Below are 14,595 nucleotides of genomic sequence, written 5' to 3' on the forward strand. Positions count from 1 at the left end.
TCGAGGGAGGCCGGTGGATCCCGCGCAGCTAGGTCGTAATAGGTTTCCAACCTATTTCCACGAGTGTCATTCGGTCTTGCCCATTTGGGGTGGGGATCTGAATTTGACGTGTCGAGAGACTCCGGAGAATTTTGCGAGGCGCAGAGGCTGTTGGGAGGCTCACTGGAGGCCTTTCCTGCATTCACTTTCCGTGTTGTGCTCAAGTGAGAGCTGAACACACCCAGAGAATCACGCCCATAACTTGGAACCTCTACTTCCATTTATGCTTATCTTATGCTCCATAACTGAGAATAGCTTTCACACGGGTTGGGTGGGGGCCACAACACCACCACAACCCCCAACTCTCCCTCCAGAATGAAAATCCCATATTTACTGGCCAGGGACTTTCCCAACTCCCTCGAGGATGAAAATTCAACCCAACATCTTTTCATGTTGACTCAGATAAAATGATTGATTAAAAAAAAATTAAATAAATTTAATTAAATGAATATTCAAAAAAATGAAGTCTGTGTCATAACTAATTTAAATCCTATCATCTACATAGGTACACATCAAATACAGACAAAGAACTGGTCCTACTCAAAATGGTGGATCTAGATGGACATGGTATTGGAACTCTCAGGTACGGGATTTTCACATCTTTAATCACATTATGGGTTGTACTTTGAGGCAGCTGATGACGGCAACATTTAAAATTCAAAGCTCTAGATCAACGCAAACTTAATTTTTAACTGCAAATTTGATAAAATTATGCATATTTGTTTGTGAGGAACTATATTATTTGCTTGAGTACTTTTAGCCCAGCTTGGTGCAAGCACTCTCCCCCCTGAGCGAGGTTCAAAGCCCCAGGATAGGTTTAATCTAGGCTGACACTCCAGTGCAGTACTGAGGAAGTGTCACATTCTCCGAGGCACTGAGTTGGATTTTGATTGAGTTGGAACGATTTGGGACTCCTTTAAAAGTGGTAAGTGGGACTTAATTCCAGATTCCCACCCTCATTCCCATCTCTAGCCCACATGGAGCACACCCACCCTTGTTAGCTCCATTTAAGGGTTGACAGTTTAAACGCTCCCTCCCACCCCTTTCCCTGATCCACCCCCACCACCTCACAATTTTAGTGCAGTTGGATCCATTCAATAAGGACACATGTTTCACACCTTCATTCCACATGGGGATTTAAAAAAGAGTCACCTGCCTCTGGAATTCTTTCATTGACAGGCTTTGACATACAAAAAACAATTCTTCTGGTTTAAGTAATTAGATGCTGTAATATAAAAGATATGTTTTTACGGCTGTAGTTGGGATGTCTATTATAAAAATCTGAAGTGATTTAAATGCCCAGATACCTTAAACAGCCGTCAGCAGCTGTCCGTTAGAGGAAATATCCTACTTCTGATTTGACTGACAAGACAGGTGTAGCTCAGACAGAATTCCATCTGGTCTTTCTGTTTCAATAGATTCCATTGTTGACAGCTTACCAGGGTTTATCGGTCATAGCTGAGCCGATTCTGAACAATTGGCTGAGTTTCAAATGGTCCAGAACCTTTTATGACACAGAAACATTTTGGTTGATTGTCCATTTCAAAAACATCCTGAGGAGCACCCGTGATACCGTGTGAGTGGCTATGGAGGATATGGACGGACCTGGGGTATGAAGAGGGATGTGAGGGCATTGCGGTTATAAGGTGGCATGGAGAGGCATTGGAGGGCATGGGTGGTATGAGGGGGAATTGGGAATATAAGGGGGCATGGAGTGGGATTGTGGATATGAGGGGGCATAAAGGGGGCATTGGGGATATAAGGGGATATTGGACTATAGAGGGAGCATTCGGGTGATGGGAAGGGTGAGGCTTTAAATGCCTTATATTCATAATTTAAATTGGGCTGATATCCCAGTAAATGAGATGGGCATTCTATCCTGCTGGCCTGGCTACCCATCCGGTTCTGTTGCCATCCTGGGTCTACCTTCGCAGGTGGTGGGGGAGAACTCCATTTCAACTCACCCCAACCCCCCTCCCTGGGATAAAAACATGACGGGTGATGGCTCTTTTAAAGAAGACATGTCTGCCAAATCTAGACATTTCCCCAACTCAACCATCTTGCCTCCTCCACGCAAATCTGGCCCAATTTCTTCAAATGAGATGAGAAGCCAAAGACCCGTGAAGGTGGGCGTAAAAGATCCCACGGCATTTATCAAAGAAGATCCAGGAAGTTTACCCAATGTCCTGGTAAAAGCGTATCCCTCAGTAATCACCATCAAAATAGATTACAGGCACCAGGTTTTAATTTTATTTGCAGTCTGTGCGAACCTGTAATGTGAAATTTGATTTGCCTACAAAATAGCAATGATTAACATTTCAAAGGTAATTAATTGCTTCTGACGTGTTATGGAATGTCATGAAACAAACGATATGTGGATGCTGGGACTCTGAGATAAAAGCAGAAAATGCTGAAAGTATTCAGGTCTGGCAGCATCTATGGAGAGAAAAACAGACTTAACTTTCAGGTCAATTTTTTTTAATTACAATAAAAACGTGAGATATGGTAGTTTTGGGATCAAAACCAGGTTTAGCTGAAGACATAAACTTTCTGCTGGTTGATGTAGAATAATAAAATCACAGTACAGGAGGAGGCCATTTGATCTATCATTTCTGTGCTAGTTCTATGAAAGAACCAGCAACCAGTCCCCTATCATAGTTTCACAGATGACAAGGGTGCGTGGCTATCATGTAGCTGGGTGTTTTGGTAATATTTCATTGTCTTCAGCTATCTGTTTGAATCTGCTGATGCCCAAAATCATCAAGTTAGGCGTAGAAATATCATCTGTCTTTGAATACTGCAAATGCTCAAACTAGCATGGTTCTGAGAAATATAATTTTAAATGAGCTATCTTTAAAAGATCACAATTGGAATAACTGGTTGACTTTATCCCTGTCAGCAGTCAGTCTAAAGCCCATGGAGTTTCTGAGCTAGGAAAAGGCTCTGTGGGATTGTTTTGCCGCATAGAAGAATTGAGGGACAGCATCTCCAGTATAAATTTTATGGTGAATGCAGTGTTTGATTGTTCTATGTTTGATTATGTGAGTCTGTATACTATTGATGCTCACTATTCTTGATGGGTTAAGTCTTGGTGTGAACGCAACTAAAAGTAAATAAAGTTGTCGAAAGAGCTGGATGCTAGAGCTGAAACGTGGGATAGACTTTTCAAAGTGCTTTGAATAAAAACACACATACGAACTAATGCCATCCCTGCACTGCTCTGGAATAGATAAAATATACAACAGTTACAGAACACTAGCTGTTAGGATCTGTGCTATTTGTTTCATTCTTGTTTCTTTCCCTTTCATTTTTTGTTGTTCCTTACTTCTTTAATTATCCACCCTTTCTTCTGTTAAGCATATCTCTTATGTCTTTGGTATATAAACTGATTCTAGGTCAGCAATTTCTTTATAAACACCTCCCACACATCATAGAAACACAGGAATTAGGAGCAGAAATAGGAAATATAGCCCCTTGAGCTTGCTCCGCAATTCAACCAGCTCATGGCTGATCTATTCCGGGTCTCAAATCCACCTCCTTACCTCTTCCTGTATACCTTTAATCCATTTTTTAAAATCAGAAATCTATCTATCTCCTTCTTGAAACCATTTAATGGCTCAGATTCCCACACTATGGGACAGCGAGTTCCACAAAATTCACTACCCTCTGCGAGAAGTAGTTCCTACTCATCTCAGTTCTAAATCTACTGCTTCTCATCCCATATCTGTGACCTCTTGTTCTAGATTTCCCCACAAGAGGGAACATTTACTCTACATTTACTTTATATATCTTGATCAGATCCCCTCTCATCCTTCTAAACTTCAGCAGGTATAAGGCCAAACTGTTTAATCTCTCCTCATCCCCGGAATCAATCCGGTGAATCTCCTCTGAACTGCCTCCAATGCCACCACATCCTTCCTCAAATAAGGAGACCAAAACTGGACACAGTACTCCAGATGTGGTCTCACCCACACCCTTTACAATTGCAACACTTCTCTACTTTTATACTCCTGTCTTTTTGCAATAAACATTCCATTTGCATTTTTAATTACATGCTGTACCTGCATGCTGGCTTTCTGCCATTCATGAACAAAGACCCTGGGCACAATTCTCCCCCCCCCCCCCCCACCCCCCACGCCGGGTGGGAGAATCGTGGGGGTGCCGGGCAAGTCCCGCCACGCCGCCCCGCACCCGCACGCATTTCTCCCACACCCCCCAAACCGGCGCACGGAGATTTACGACTGGTTGCTCGTAGAATCGCCGCTCGCCATTTGTAATGGGCGAGCGGCAATTCTCTGCCCTGGATGGGCCGAGCGGCCTGCCCAATACGACGTGTTCCCGCCGGCGCCGACCACACCTGGTCGTTGCCGGCAAGAACAGTGTGGGAACACTGCGGGGGCAGCCTGTGGGGGTGGGGGGGGGGGGGGGGGGGGGAGAGAGGGGGGATCGAGTACCGGGGGGGGCGCTCAAAAGGGGTCTGGCCCACGATCAGTGCCCACCGATCGGCGGGCCGGTCTCTCTCAAGGACGCATTCCTTTCCTCCACCGACCCGCAAGATCACTCCGACATTTCTTGCGGGGCACCCGCGGGGAGGACGGCAACCACGCATGCGCGGGTTGGCGCCGGCCAACCTGCGCATGCGCAGGTGATGTCATTTATGCGGCGCCTCTTTTACGCGGTGCCAAGGCCTGGCGCGCGTAAATGACGTGGCGCAGCTCCTAGCCCCCCGGGGGTGGGAGAATAGGGGGCGAGGAGCGGCCTCCGACGCCGGAGTGAAACACTCCGGTTTTCACTCCGGCGTCGGCACTTAATCTCCCGTTGGGAGAATCCCACCCCCACTCCTCAGACACAATTTGAAACTGCTTTCCATTTAAATAATTAGCCTTTTTATTTTTTCAGCCATAATGGATAACGTCACACTTATCCACATTAAACTCCATCTGCCAAATTTTGGCCCAATCTCCTAGTCTATCTATATCCATCTGCAAAATCTTTATCTCCTCTTCATTGCCTGATTTCCCACCTATTTTGGTGTCACCGCAAATGTTACTATGTTACACTCTGCCCCTTCTTATAAATCATTTATATAGATTGTAACTAGTTGAGGTCTGAGGACTGACCCCTCTGACACCCCATTAGTTACAGTTAGCCAGCCACAAAAGGACCCATTTATCCCAATGCTCTGCTTTCTGTCAGTCAGACAATGCTTAATCCAATCTAGTACTCTACCCCCAATCCCTGCGATCTTACCTTCTGGATCAGTCTTTTATGTGGCACCTTGCCAAATACTTTCTGGAAGTCTAGATATACCACATCCACATGTTCTCCATTAGCCATCTTGCTCGTTACTTCCTCAAAGAACTCAGGTAAGTTTATTAAGCATGACTTACCCTTCATAAAACCATGCTGACAATGGTTGACTGAGCTTGGTCTTTCCAAATGTTCAGTCATTTCTTCCTTAATGATTGTTTCCAGCAACTTCCCCACCACAGACATCAAGCTAACCGGTCTATAGTTTCCTACTTTTTGCCTCTCTCCCTTTTTTGAATAGGGGCATCACATTAGCGTGTTTCCAAACCATCGGTACTCTTCCAGAATCCAGGGAATTCTGAAGTATTATAACCAATGCATCCACTTTCTCCGCTGCCACCTCCCTTCATACCCATGGGTGCAGGCCATTAGGTCCTGGAGATCTATTTGCCTTTAATCCCATTAATTTATTCAATGTCATCTCTCTAGTGATGGTTATTACAGCAAGTTCCACTGCATTAACTGCAGTTTTTGGAAAATTTTGATTATCCTCTATCGTGAAGATGGATAAAATATTGGTTCAGTACATCCGCCATCTCTGTGTTCCTTATTATTAGCTCACCACTATTGTCCTCCAAAGAACCAACTCTTTAGCTATTCTTGGCCTTTATATATATACTTGCAGAAGCCTTTATGTTTTCTGCTAGTTTCCTTTCATAGTTCAGCTTAGCTCTTTTTATTTTATTTTCAGTAGCCTTTTGCTGAACCTTAAAGTTCTCCCAATCCTCCACCTTGCCACTAGCATTTGCAGTTTGGTATGCCCTAGTTTTTGCATCTATGCCTTCCCTGACGTCCTTGTTTAGCCATGGAACATTTTTCTCCCTTTTATAATTCATCTTCCTCTCAGGAATATACTTTAATTTAGAGGTATTTATCTCCTTGAAAATCCACCATTGCTCCTCAACTGTCCTACCTTCAATTTTTTGTACCTGGTGTACTTGGGTCAACTCTTTCCTCAGGCCTGTATAATTATCTCTGCCCAATGCTAAAACTTTAGTATGGCACTCTGTCTTCTCTTGCTCAATCTGAATCTGAAATTCCAGCATGCTGTGATCACTCCTCCCAAGAGGATCCTCAACAACAAGACTATTTATCAACCCTTCTTTGTTACATAATACTAAAATAGCCTGCCCGCAGGTCGGCTCCATTGCATATTGCTCTAAGAAACAGTCCTTCATGCACTCTACAATCCCCCAAACACTCCCTCCAGGCTACCCTTGCCAATTTGATTAATCCAGTCAATACACATGTTAAAATCACCCATGATTACCGTTGTGCCCTTCTCACAAACCCTCATTATTTCTTGGTTTATACTATGTCACACTTTGGAAGTATTGCTCAAGGGTCTGTAAATTACTCCGACAAAGGAGTCATCTGTCCTTTTCCCCATGAACGGACAGTTTTCTATGAACAGTTTTTGCCTCATCTCATTTAAGTTAGCCTTAAACAAATACAGAATTTCAGTCGCTGGTCTACTCCACACCCTTGAATGTCTTGTTCCATGCCTCCATTGTACCTGTAAGTTGAAATCACACCTGCAATTCATTCAATTCATTGTAATAATAATCTTTATTAGTGTCACAAGTAGACTTACGTTAACAGTGCAATGAAGTTACTGCGAAAATCCTCTCGTTGACATATTCCGGTGCCTGTTCGGGTACACTGAGGGAGAAACCAGAATGTCCAATTCACCTAACAGCACGTCTTTCGGGACTTGTGGGAGGAAACCAGAGCACCCGGAGGAAACCCAGGCAGACACAGGGAGAATGTGCAGACTCTGCACAGACAATGACCCTGGCTATGTGAAGCAACAGTGCTAACCACTGTGCTACCATGCCACGCCATATTCTGTGTGTTTACTTGGGCCACACACCCTAACCTGTCCTATTCTGATATTGTTGTTTTCTCCGACATTTCATATTGATTGGTCCTAATTTAACTACTTTGCGTCTTTTTTCTTTTCATTTACTTGTGGCAAAAGTAGAATTTAAGATTACTGCGCTCTCTTTTTAAAGTACTTTTTGAGCTATTGTTGCTATTACCTTTCCCACCTGGTCCCTCTCTTCACTCTTACAGGTTTAAATTCCTTTCGGTGACCCTATTTTACCTTTGATGAGGACTGTGATCCCTGCTGACTTCAGGTGGCGCCTGTCCCAATTTTATACATCCTTCTTGGCCCAGTACCGATGCCAGTGTATCTCATGGAAGGAAATCCCTCTTTTCCACTCCAATCTTTCACCTATGTACTTGGCTTTTTAATATGCCTAGCCCTTTGCCAATTTGTAAGGGGCCCGGTTAAGAACCCAGAGATTATAATGCCTGTGATCCCGCATTTTAATTTAGCTCCTAGTTCTTGTTATCTCTCATATCCGCTTGGGACTTACGGGGTGGGAATGATTATCTTCCCTGTGGTTCTTGAAGTGTTGGGCAGTGTAGACTTGCAAAGCTAACATATGCCACCAACACTGATGAAGGTTCAACTTTATTTTATTAACTACTTATAAAATAATAGACATACGAGAACTGTGGGTTTAAATGATGCTAGTTTAACTAGAGACCTGTGCCTGCCCGAACCAGTTGAATCTCTCAGCACATGGTGTGAGTCTGTACTAAACTTGATGAGCTCTTGTGCTTCTGAGAGGCAGCATCCAGAATGAGCGGGAAAAGTGATGCCCTCTGCCTTTATAGTGTGTGTATTCTAACTGGTGATTGGCTGAGGTGTTTGTGCATGTTGATTGGTCCTAGTGTATGTCCATCAGTATGTGTCTGCACCATGATATACTGGTGTATATTATGACAGTTCTCACGTGTGCAAGCTCCTCCGCTGAGGGCGGGGGAGCTCCATTCAGCTATGTATAAAAGGTCGGCTAGTAAGGCACGGACTGAGGAGAGATTCGGTAGGGATCTACTGGGAGTTGTACATAACTTAACTGTAAATAAACTAAAGTTGTTTAATCTTTCTCAGTGTGGACTTTCTGTGTCCTTACTAAAGTCAGACGTTTGGAGATAGAACATCTTGCTTACTCTTCCTTATGTTGTTCATTCCAACATCGCGAACAATAGCTGAACCCTCCCCTTCCATCTCCGATATATCCTATTTGACACCAGGAAGGCAACACGATGTGTCGATCTCTCAATCCTGTTTATAAAGGATGCTTTCCTTCCCTCTAATTATCTGCAATAAGGAGATAATCTCCTACTTATGCGAATAGGGGCTGGCCAGAACCCAAGAACATATACATTATGCATATATAGCGCACTTAAGCAGATTTTGGGACTCCGATCAATTTTGTTACATTTTAAACAATTGCTCATGCTTAATATTAATCACTGGCTAAAGCAATATTCTTGAAAATTGAATTATAAATTGAATTCTAATGTGTGGCTATTGATGTAATGGTTGTGTTATTGAACTTTCATCCTTGAATATTAGAACTAAAGAGACACAGGCACAGCCAGTTGGCATTAGCTACAGTTCCTGGCTCCAATACCATTATATCATTGTTTGCTGTTGAATATTCACTTTATGGAATCCCGATCATGGATTTACTGTTTAGACCAAGGGCGCAATATACAGGCGGTGACCGCCAAAACCAGTTCGCAGCGGCAGGTAGATCCTGGGAGTGGCCTCCCCTGGGATTCTCAATGGCCATTATGTTTTGTGAGATCTAACCAGATCTGGGCCGGGACCCAGTCTTGCATGGCTAAGTGAGTTTAAGAATCCACTTAGCCGTGTTCATGCTGGATCTAATGACCACCGGTTCTATTGGCCTTGCTGAGAAGACCCCAGCTGGGTGCTGTTCAGTACTTTTCCCCACAAACTGGTATCTAGCGGTCCACCAGGCAATTGGAGGCCCTGGGCAGTCAGCCTCCAAGCAGGGTGGCATCCTGGCACTGCTGGACACCTAGGCACTTCTAGTTTGGCACTACCAGGGTGTCCAGATGGCACTGTCAGGGTTCCAGGGTGACAACTTGCCTCCGCCGGTATCGGGCCCATGGGTGCCGTGCCCATTGAGCTGGGGTGCAAGGTCTTCGATGACCCCTTATAGGTGAGCTGGGGCATTGGGGGAGTCTCGGACTCCTGCACTGAGGAGTTCTGCTCGCTTGAGCTCCTCAGAGCAGGAAACGATCCTGAGTACGGCCTCGGGGCATTCTCCGCCAGGGAACTAAAAAAACAAAGTGCTGTTAGATAGCAGAGGCGCCAGGAACAACCCGGCCAATCCCTCACAGAAAGGATTGTATTTTATTGAGTTTGCATTCAAAGTCCCATCCTTGACCCAGTGGTAGAACTCTCTTATGAATCAAAAGATGAGTCAGAATGCATTCAAACGCAAAACCAGAGATTTAAGGTGAGTGTCCAGGCATCTCAGCATAGGGTTGAAGAAGTGCTGTACTGTCAGAGGCGCTGTCGTTCAGAGGAGATGTTAAATCGAGTTCCTCTTTTCTTTTTAAAAAATAAATTTGGAGTATCCAATTTTTTTTTTCCAATTAAGGAGCAATTAAGCATGGCCAATTCACCTACCCTGCACATCTTTGGGTTGTAGGGGTGAGACCCATGCAGACACAGGGAGAATGTGCAAACTCCACATGGCCAGTAACCCGGGGCCGGGATCGAACCCGGGTCCTCGGCACTGTGAAGCAGCAGTGCTAACCACTGTGCCACCGTGCTGCCCTCTGTTTTCTGTTTCAGATGCATGTAACAGGTATTATTTGAAGAAGAATGGGAGGAGTTCTAATAATCTGGTCAACATTTAATTTCTCAAACTCTACTAAAAGAATATTATCTGCTCACTTATCACATTGTTATTTTATGACACCTTGTGTGCATATTTCTGCATTTTTCTGTATTACAATCATAATTACAATTTGTGACATATGGACACTATGCAGGCCCCATAACAGAAGGTTATTTGGCCCATAAAAGTACAAATTCTTGATGTGGTGGGATGGATTTCAAGAATGGATGAGCTCAGATGAACAAAATGGTTTCTGTATCTGTAACACTGTGATTCTGCGTGCTTTCTGTGCCCTGAGCCAGCCTCTTAAAACCACAACCGGATCATTGATTCTTTGAGTTGGTGGCAGAGTGGGTGATCTGAGGCTGTTCGCCAGCGATACAATGTGGAACCCCTGTTTGCCTTCTTTTTCTTCAAAGTCTGTTGGCCACCCTTGCTGATATTGGCCCCTGCCGATCTCAGAGAAAATTTCATCCCATTGGCTTCCATCCATTTTCTATTTTGTGGGATGTTTTACAGTCTGTTTGGCCCTTTTTACTCATTGTTTCTGATTCACTCCTTCTTAGTTTCCCTCACCTTCCTCCCTCTCTCATATGATACCAGTGTATTAGGTTCTTGTTTGAGTGACTTTACTGATACTATCAATATGCCTCTTACTTTAACGTCTTACAATATAATAAGAATCTTTATTAATGTCACAAGTATTTTGATTTCATTTTCAAGTAGGCTTACATTAACACTGCAATGAAGTTACTGTGAAAAGCCCCTAGTTGCCACATTCCGGCACCTGTTCTGGTACACTGAGGGAGAATTCAGAATGTCCAATTTACTTAACAAGCACGTCTTTCGGGACTTGTGGGAGGAAACCAGAGCACCGAGAGGAAACCCACGCAGACACAGGGAGAACGTGCAGACCCTACACAGTATGCTAGAGGTGTCATGCAATTTAATTTACTATTTTTCCTTGAGGTAAAGTTTCAAAAGCTGCCATTAATCACTTTTGAAGGGAGCAAAATGTCATCCGTCTCTATTTATCTCACTCTTTCTATCTCTGGCACTCTCTCTCTCTTGTTCTCTCTCCCATTTAAATTCTTTCTCCTTGCCCAGACTCACATTTTCCTCCTCTTCCATCACTTTCAAGTTTATGCTTCAGCCAGTCTCTAATTTCAGCCAAATAGAGGTGTAACTACCTCAGGTGTGACCATCTGAAGTGCAACACTTTCAGGTCCCAACATTGTGCATTTCAATTATTTCTAAATAAAGCTTTTAATGATTGTTACGAACACTGGACTTTGCAAGATGTTGGACAGATTTAGACTTTTCTGTTCCCGCTGGCAGCTTACCCCACGAATGGGTTTCCCATAGGTGTATTGAGAGAGCGGAGCAGAGGCTGGAGGTGCAGGTTCTGGTGCTCCAGAAGGTGGGGAGGCAGTGGGAGAGCAAGAGGACCGGCTGACTCATAGGAAGCAGAGGCGGTGTTCATGGCGGAGAGCTAGAGGAGATGGCGGGAGGAGGTGGAAGACCTGGAGAATCGTTACAAGAGACCCAATCTCTGGATTGTAGGGCTGGCTGAAGGGATGGAGGGAACACAGGTCACAGAGTATGTGGCAAATATGTTTGAGATGTTGGGCGGGGGGGGGTCCTTGACCATCCCCCCCCCCCGAGGTGGATCGAGGGTACAGGGCATTGAGGAGGAGACTAAAGGTGGGGAGCCACCATGATGGTGGTGCGGCTGCATTACTTTCTCGACAAGGAGACGATCCTGAGGTGGGCGAAGGAAACGAGAAAGTGCACCTAGGAAGGAAACAAGCTGTGGACCAGTGTGAGGAGTTGGCCAAGCGGCGGCCCGGGTTCAATCGTATTAAGGCTGCCCTCTACAGGGAAGTGGTGACGTTTGTGGTGTTGCACCCTGCTCGTCTGTTCATCACGCACCAGAATCGAGTTTTATTTTGATACGCCTAGGAGGCGAGTCAATTTATGACAGACCATTGACTGGGGGACTTGTGAGGACATTGAACTTTGGAGATGCCAATGTGGGGAATGTGGGTGTGTACGCTGGGAGATTGTTGCATTGTGTTTGGGTGCAGAGTGGGTAAGTGTGTTTTACTGTTCTTGGGGTATTGAGGGTAAAGGGTGCCTGGGGTATAGGGCGGGAAGTGTCGGTCTTGAGTGGGGGCCACCATGCCAGCTGGTTGGCTAGTTAATGGGAATGAAGTAGGGGGAGTCGATCTGTGGGGGAGTGGGTGGTTGGGTTTGCTTTTTCGTTGTTCATAGGGGGAAAGGGGGGGCTGGCAGAGGGGGAGATGTTGACATGGGTGGCGTTGGTGTGACATGGTTGGTTAAGGGGAGATGGTGGCATGACACCTCTAGCATACTGTGTAGGGTCTGCACGTTCTCCCTGTGTCTGCGTGGGTTTCCTCTAGGTGCTCTGGTTTCCTCCCAAAAGTATAATGAGTTGATGGTGAGGGAGAAGTTCCCCCGACGCTGTCTCAGTCTTCGACATCATTCCTTCTAAAGAAGGACAAGGACCTGGCCCTCGGTGATTCACCTGCTTTCGGCCTCTGCCTTAACTATTGATGTGCATAATCCACCTCTGGGGCCTTCTCACAGACCCCCTCATCCACCAACATCTTTGAAATGAAAGCTGTCGCACTCGTTCCTTCCACCCCCTCTGGCAAGCCTACAATGAGTAGATTCGGCTGCCTGGACTGATTCTCCTGGCCGTTCACCCTTGTTTTCAGGTCCTTGCAGGCTGCACCCAGTATCAAAAACTCTGCCTCAAACTCCACAATCCGATCAGTCTGATCCGTGACTGCCCCTTCCTCCTCTTGGATCATCGCGCTTTGCGACTCCAGGCGCTTCTCCAACCGCTCCATGGCACCGCAAAGAGGGGCAACCACTCCCTCAATCACCCTTGGCCATTCCTCCTGCATCCCTAGCTGATGCTGCTGAAGTTCTCCTTTAATCATCCCCATGAATTGCTCCACTGGCAATGGGCTGGAAGACGTTGACGCCCCCGCCTTTGCCATGCTTTTTGCAACTTTGCCATACCGACCCTCCCCCCTCCTACAAGATCGCCTGATTTTATTTCTGTTGGGTGCAGTAACCCGCCGACATTCCAACACCGAGAAGAATTCACTCCCCACCACTTATTCTACAAATCTTCCGAACAAAGAGCCAATTTATCGGGCAGAAAGGGCCAAAACCAAAACCTTCAAGCAGGATCTACCCTGTGTGCGACTGATCAGCACTTGGCTGCCACTGGAAGTCAGGTGCAATTAATGGACAGGCCTCTGGGGCACAATTTGATGACACAGTTACTGATGCACATCAGGTGGAGGCAGTAACATCCAAGGGAGACAGCAGTCGGAGATCTGCTGGATCCCAGGACACAGCTGTGTCCCAGTCAGATGCCAAGCCTCTAGACACGGTAGTCCCAGAGCTGATGCAGATGATATGGCACAGCCGTGACATTCAGGAAGGGAGTGTCAGGTACATTCTAGCAACTGCATAGCCGATTGGAAGAGGCTATGGTCCAAAGGCTTCGGTCACAGGAGATGTTGCCAACCATGCGTGGCACCAAGGCTGACACGACTCGGGTGGTGACCGCATTGGAAAACATGGAGAACGATGTCCGTGTTTTGAATGGTGGTGTCCAAGGCGTGGCTCAGTCGGCGATGACCATGGCTGAGGGCCTCGGCATCATGTCCTAGTCATTGAGGGCCTGTCTCAGATGCAGGTGGATATTGCTGAGGCACTGCAGAGCATGGCCCAGTCACTGGGTGTCCCAGACGCAGATGGACAATAGCTGGTTGCAGACAATGGGGAGCCACCAGAACAACCAGATCCAGATGACTTAGAGGCCTCTGGAGCTCCCTCCAGCTGCTACTCCATCCCATGGAGACCCCCAGGGCCCAATGATATCGTCAGGGAGGAAAAAACACGAGGTCAACCCGGGGCCTTCCACCATGGAGACAATGGCACTCTCCAGTTCTCCCGAATCTCCCCCTGCTGACTCCGGCACATCTCAAGGGCAGCGGGCAGAACAGGGTGGTGTGATGGGGAGGGAGTGATTGGGGGGAGAGGAGGAGATTGGAGGGGGAGAGGGTGGTGTGATGGGGAGGGTAGGATGGGGGACTGTTGGGAAGGGGGGAAGAAGGAAAATGGATGGGAGGATTGGGGTAAGGAGAGAAATGTGGGGGGGATGCGGCGAATGAGAGAATGGGGGAACCGGGTTGAGCTGAGGAACACAGCCTTCTCCGATATGAATTTGATGAGGTTGAGGTCCTCCCTGGTCCTCCAGGTGTGTCGGACCCTTGCCGCCGCCTGTCCCCCATCTTCCGTTTCCTCCTGTGGCTTCTCCCACACGGCCCAATCTCACCAGAACCAAATCCTGGTGACCACATATTCCACTGTCGCTCAAGATGCTGTTGAACATCCTTGACCTACAGTGTGTTGAACCCGCGGTGATGTGCCAGCTACATGCAGCATTCACCACCCCAACAAAAAA

General features: G+C 46.3%; 1 protein-coding gene across 1 annotated transcript in view; it reads left to right on the plus strand.

Moving 5' to 3' along the window:
- asah2 (N-acylsphingosine amidohydrolase 2) overlaps positions 1–14,595 on the plus strand; it is a 186,408-nt gene that overhangs the window by 56,513 nt on the left and 115,300 nt on the right. The window contains exon 7 of the mRNA XM_038773535.1: positions 545–622. Coding sequence (XP_038629463.1) covers positions 545–622 — 78 coding nt within the window. The remainder of the gene's footprint in view (positions 1–544; positions 623–14,595) is intronic.

The sequence above is a fragment of the Scyliorhinus canicula genome, chromosome 16 (genome assembly GCF_902713615.1).
Source record: "Scyliorhinus canicula chromosome 16, sScyCan1.1, whole genome shotgun sequence".
Lineage (NCBI taxonomy): Eukaryota > Metazoa > Chordata > Chondrichthyes > Carcharhiniformes > Scyliorhinidae > Scyliorhinus > Scyliorhinus canicula.